Genomic DNA, 5593 nt, shown 5'->3' on the forward strand with positions numbered 1-5593 from the left:
TTCTCAGAACTCTCTCAGCCCCGCCTACGTCACAAGGTGACTGCTGTGAGGAGAGGAAGAGAAGATGATTGTAAGCCACTTTGAGACTCCTTAAAGTAGAGAAAAATGGTATATAAAAACCAACTCTTCTTCTCCTAAAGGAAAGTTACCTCTGTTTGAATAGAGTTTTCTGTTGTACTGTAATTGTGGGCCATATGAGCATGCTGTTATTGTTAAAGCACCTATGGTAATCTAAAGTAGTAGGTCTTTAACTTAGATGTTGTAAAGCTTAGGGAGGGAATGCTTGGCAAACAAATCATATAATCTCTTGTGAAAAGAATCTAGGGCGGACTGGTTAGTAAGGAGCTGGATGACCTTGGGCTAATAGCGGTCTTTCAGCATAACCTACCTCTCAGGGTGACTGAAGATACTAAGGGGGAGGGCAGAACAATGTTGTAAGATGCTTTAGGTTCCCACTGGGGAGGAAAGCAGGGTATAAATACCCAAATAAACAAAGTGAAAACTTGCTGCATGTTTGTGAACCTTCTGTGCCTACGAAGTCGGCATCTTCTTAAATGAGCCGGAATTTCTTCCCGAAGAAGCGGTGGATGCATGGGGGTTCCATATGTAACCTGTCGTTTGTATGCAGATGCTACCACTTAATGATAAAATGTCCTTATTCATATCTACTTGTTACAGATTCCCCTTATTCGTATCTACTTGTTACAGATTCCATGTCTGTGCAGCGGTGCATCATGTCTGCTGTGTCGCTGTTGTCCCAACAGCAGGAACTCTACGGTGACCCGTCTTATATATGCCTTCCTGCTTCTCCTAAGTACTCTTGTTGCTTGCATCATGCTGGCACCAGGCATGGAAGAGCAGCTGAAAAAGGTAATGAACAGTTGTGTAATCAGTCGGTTCTCATTCACTTGCGGATGCTCTTATTTCTTTCTCTATCTTCTTTCATTGGTTTAAAATTGTATTACCCCTTCAGAACCATGCGGTTCTCATTTTGTGCTTTATGTATGGCATGGAGTAAAGGCAAAAGGAGAAGAGATGGTATTTCTGTTACCATGTAGCTGGTAAGAGACGAGGGACAAGCCGCCTCTTGGTCTGGGCTCATATTCCGGTGTTCTAGGCTAATGTCCAAGAGCAACACTCCAGGCTTAAGCTAATTATCAGTAATGTAGCTTTCACTGTTTTAAGGGAAGTGTTATGCTGGGTTGCAGTTGGCTTCTTCTGTAGTTCTGAATCAATTTGGTCAGTGTTTTATTGCCATAGTCTCTCAAGCCTTTAGAGCTCAGGTAGCCCCTTGGCTTACTGAGAGAGATGGGTAAGGAAAAGACAAGAGAGATGGCTAGAGTGACAGTGGAGGAAGACTCAGGACAAATCCAATAAGACTTGGGTGAAAGCTCATCTGAGGGTGTGGTCAGACAGCATGCTGGGAGCGGTTTAAATTGCTCCAGCCCTGATGCAGTCTTTTTGAACCTGGAAAATTGTGATCACACTCACCTCCTTGCTCCAGATCGCTGCGCAGCCACATCGCTCCCCGCCGTCCACACGCAGGAGCGTGCATCACTGTTGTTTTTTTCTCTCTCTCAGTTTGGGCATGCACACAGGCAGCCATCTGTAGAACTAAAATTTTCGCGCGTACGCAGAACAGCAATTTCCACTTCAACCCGACTGCTGTAACACTTCCCTTTAAACTTTAAAGGAACACTTCCCTTTAAACATTTACCCCGAAAATGGCCTCTGTGAGATCCCGAACTCGTCTAAAGGCTAAAACTAGACACCGTTTAAACATTGTTTTTAATAACGTGGTGGCGGACCTCCACCTATGCGCACACTGCCAACGCTTTTTTAAAAACGGCAGGCGAAAAGCAGACGCCTCGGGCAGCTTTGGAGCGGGGAGGGGGTTTAAATCAGAAGTGGCTCAACACTGGTGGAGCGATCAGACATTAGAAAAGTGCGGCTGGAACCAGAGAATCAGGAAAACACCACTTGGGGACCTGGTATCAAAATACCCCGGGTTTAAGCGGTTTTGAGCCGGAAAGCGACGGCTGGGGATGGGAGACAGATGTTGACTGTGTGATCGCACAGATAAAATCCGTTTCTGAGGCGGGCCGAAAGCGGACTAAACAGCCCGTCTGAATGCACCTCTGTGGTGGTGCCAGAGAAGCAACACTTTTCTGCCTCCATTGGGGTGGAGCTGGCCCTGGGTGTTCAGAGGCCTCTTGGGATCTGGCCTGCAGGTGGAGGTGGACTTCTCAGTGGTCTGCTTTGACCGTTTTGCTCAGCAGTTTGCAGATAAAATCTCTTGCCTCTGTTCTAGCTTGGAGTCTACATTAGCAGTGACAGGGTCAGATGGTGCCAGGGTGCCAACTTGTCCAGTTGTTTGAGATATTTTTCGGTTTATTCAGTGTGCGAATGTGGACAGAATCCTTGAACATTTGAGGCCTAGCACCTGCTTGTATGACCCTTGTCCTTCCTAGCTGCTTAAATCTACTTTGCTGTCAAGTGTTTCATGATAATGCATTATGAAAGAGTTCCGTGTTTTCAGTGTTCTAAAGTTTAGCTTAATCTCCAAATGTGTTGGCAGACTTAAGTATTGTGACTATAAGAGAGTTTCTGTCCAGATAGTTTCAAGTGAGTAGCTGTGTTGGTCTGCAGTAGGAGAACAAGATTCGAGTCCACTAGCACCTTAAAAACCAACAAGATTCCCAGGGTATAACCTTTCAGGAGTCAAAACTCCCTTGTCAGATATGACACATAATATCTGACGAAGGGAGCTTTGACTCTTACACTCTGGAAATCTTGTTGGTTCGTTACGGTGCTACTGGACTCGAATCTTGCTTTGACCAAATAATATGTTTTCTTTTGTTTACCACAAAATTTGTTTTCTGCCTTCAACTTTTTCCTACCTCTCAGATGGCAAAAATTTGAAATATATGTGCTATAGTAGCATAGGGTGTAACAGTTAGCAAGTATTGGGTATACTTCAGTTTTTGTTATAGAAAGTTAGGATAGTCCTTTTAAATCCCACAAATATGCCAAACAGTACAATTTTATATGCTGCCTAAGTTATAAATAATGTGTTTAATGTTGTTAAATCAGTAAAATAAGTCTCAGTTTCATAGGAAAGTAAGCACTGCATGTTTCATTCTTTTAGGTGCCTGGATTTTGTGATGATGGCCTTCACACTCGCCTGCCGCACATGAAGGGCTTTGTCCACTGCGAAGCTTTGGTTGGATACAGGGCAGTCTACCGCATCAGTTTTGCCATGGCCGTGTTTTTCTTCCTCTTCTCCCTGCTTATGGTACAAGTGAAAACAAGTAAAGATCCAAGAGCTGCTGTGCATAATGGGTATGTTGGAATGCAGGATTGGCCTCCTAGTCTCTGCTCTGCTTAGAATGCCCAAAACAGGAACTGTGGCTAGGCATAGAAAATGGATGGCCTAGAGCTACGAAGGAGTTCACCATTCACTTTTCTTAAACAAAGATTGTATCTTTCCTGTTACAGGGTTATTGACTACGTAAATGCGCCTCCCAGAGGTAGTATAAAATTATAGCTACTTCTTTCAAGTGTAGAAAAATCTTACATTGGGGTGCATTTATGTAGACGCTAGCCATGGACGTATGACAAAAGATTTCCAAACCCTAGAATAGGAAACTTCGGGTGGGGTGGGGGAAGAGAAATGCATATGAGTAATGTATGGTGCCTTTTCTGAAGGTGGATGGAGGTCATACTTAAAAAAACCCACATTTTTTGTTTTACTTAGCAAAGCATCTGTTCATCAGTCTTCTATACAGTTCTGCATTGAGACGGTGTGTGCTGGCCAGGGAAAGAAAACATTTCCAACATTTCCATATAAATAACACATTTGGATAGAAGGATATCTAAAATTGGTTAATGCCCATGCAGTACAGATTTTTATCCCATAGTCTGGTTAATCTTTCCTCACTATCATCAACCCAAACTGAGGATCTGTCTTGCATTCCCACAGCTTATATGCTAGGCCTGTAAACAACATGGCTGCATTAGTATGTGACATATAACTGCAGTATAGTAAAATTGACCACAGCTCTGGCCTGTTGCTGGACTGGAGGGCTTACCTCTTCCCCCCCCCCCTTCATGCAGAGAACTGTGGTTAATTTTCTGTGTGAGGAGGTGGGGGGAGGAGCAAGGTGTGCCCATGAGCCCAGCAGCAAGCTGGGTTTATGCGCACTTTGAAGTTATTAGGGTTGTCAGCTACCTGGAGAAGTTATTTACGTCCATTCCATGAAAAGCTTCAGCTGCCCGTTTACTCCTTGAGAAACAAGATATGTTTCTCAAGGACTGCTGGCAATGCTAGCAGTTATGTATGATATCTGAGTGTAGCCAGAGCTGCATGTGCCAGTACTGGAGTTCTTGCCATCATTTTCTAAGCGCTAGGATACAGAAAAGTGCTTCTCATTTACTGCCTTGCCCATTTTCTCATTAATACTACGATTATTTTTGTTGAAATAACTTGTAGATCCCTACCTGTGACTTGGAAACTATCAACTCTACGTAACAGCTGTCTAACATATTTTGTTTCTAGATAATTTGTGTACAATTGTGTGCATCTATTTTTACAACACTTTACAGAAAGGTTTGAGATCGTCTCACAAGAAGTCACTTTCATCAGAGCACAGAGCATGCATGCTTCAGGAAATAAAAACTTCATTAAGAAATTAGTGTTCTAAGAGGTGCCCTATTATGTTGTAATGAGGTGACCTAACTTGCTAAAAATGTCTTAGTGGGGAGAGGGGATATTGTGGCCTCTGGAGGTCAAACAAGTAGACCGGTCCGAGAGTCCTTCTGCTCCAAGCCTGAAGGTCACTCTTGGACCAGGATCAGGAGGGAAATCTCTCCTGGCAGACAGTAGCAGGAGGAAACATGTATGCATGAGTTTTGCTGCTCGAGTATTTTTATTAATAAAATATTTTGTGGACATAAGTTACTATAGGGGGAAAAAAGTCCACTCTTTTTTTTTTTTTAAACAGGTTTTGGTTCTTCAAGATAGCTGCAGTTGTTGGCATCATGGTTGGCGCATTCTACATTCCTGAGGGGCCTTTCACAAGAGGTATGCACTGTGGCTAAAGAAATAAATGTTTTTTTAAAAATCATAACTATGTTCAGGGCATTTTGTAGAAGACACAGAGTTGTGAAAACGGGGGGAGGGGGAACAGAAGTTCGTTTTCCCCCTCTGAGGACTTTGCACTTCTTTTCCATTGGAAAAAGTGAAAAAAGTGGACGCGCTGAGAAAAATTGCTATGAAATATTTTCTGTTTCGGAATGCCTTTTAAGATGAGGTTTTACTCACTCAGAATGTCTAGTGTGAAGATTACTGTGTAAGATAGGTCTACACATTAGAGGCTGATTCCTCTATGTTGTAATGTAGACATAGATATAATATATCTTGAAGCACATAAAGCTGACTAACTTTGCTCACAATTCGAGCGCTTTAAGAAGTGAAACTATAGAGTCAGCTGATCTTGTGTAGCACCCAGCCACATGGTGGGGCCAGTTTCCCTTGTGCCTTTGCTATCCCACATTTTTCTGAGAGGTAAAAGCAAGGAAGAAATTGGTTTTG

At 43.1% G+C, this 5593-nt stretch overlaps 1 protein-coding gene across 1 annotated transcript in view; it reads left to right on the forward strand.

Moving 5' to 3' along the window:
- SERINC3 (serine incorporator 3) overlaps positions 1-5593 on the forward strand; it is a 24097-nt gene that overhangs the window by 7827 nt on the left and 10677 nt on the right. Inside the window, exons 2-4 of the mRNA XM_015413974.1 lie at positions 709-870; positions 3149-3342; positions 5004-5083. Coding sequence (XP_015269460.1) covers positions 709-870; positions 3149-3342; positions 5004-5083 — 436 coding nt within the window. The remainder of the gene's footprint in view (positions 1-708; positions 871-3148; positions 3343-5003; positions 5084-5593) is intronic.

Source organism: Gekko japonicus, unplaced genomic scaffold (assembly GCF_001447785.1).
Source record: "Gekko japonicus isolate JY-2015 unplaced genomic scaffold, Gekko_japonicus_V1.1 scaffold2001, whole genome shotgun sequence".
Classification (NCBI taxonomy): domain Eukaryota; kingdom Metazoa; phylum Chordata; class Lepidosauria; order Squamata; family Gekkonidae; genus Gekko; species Gekko japonicus.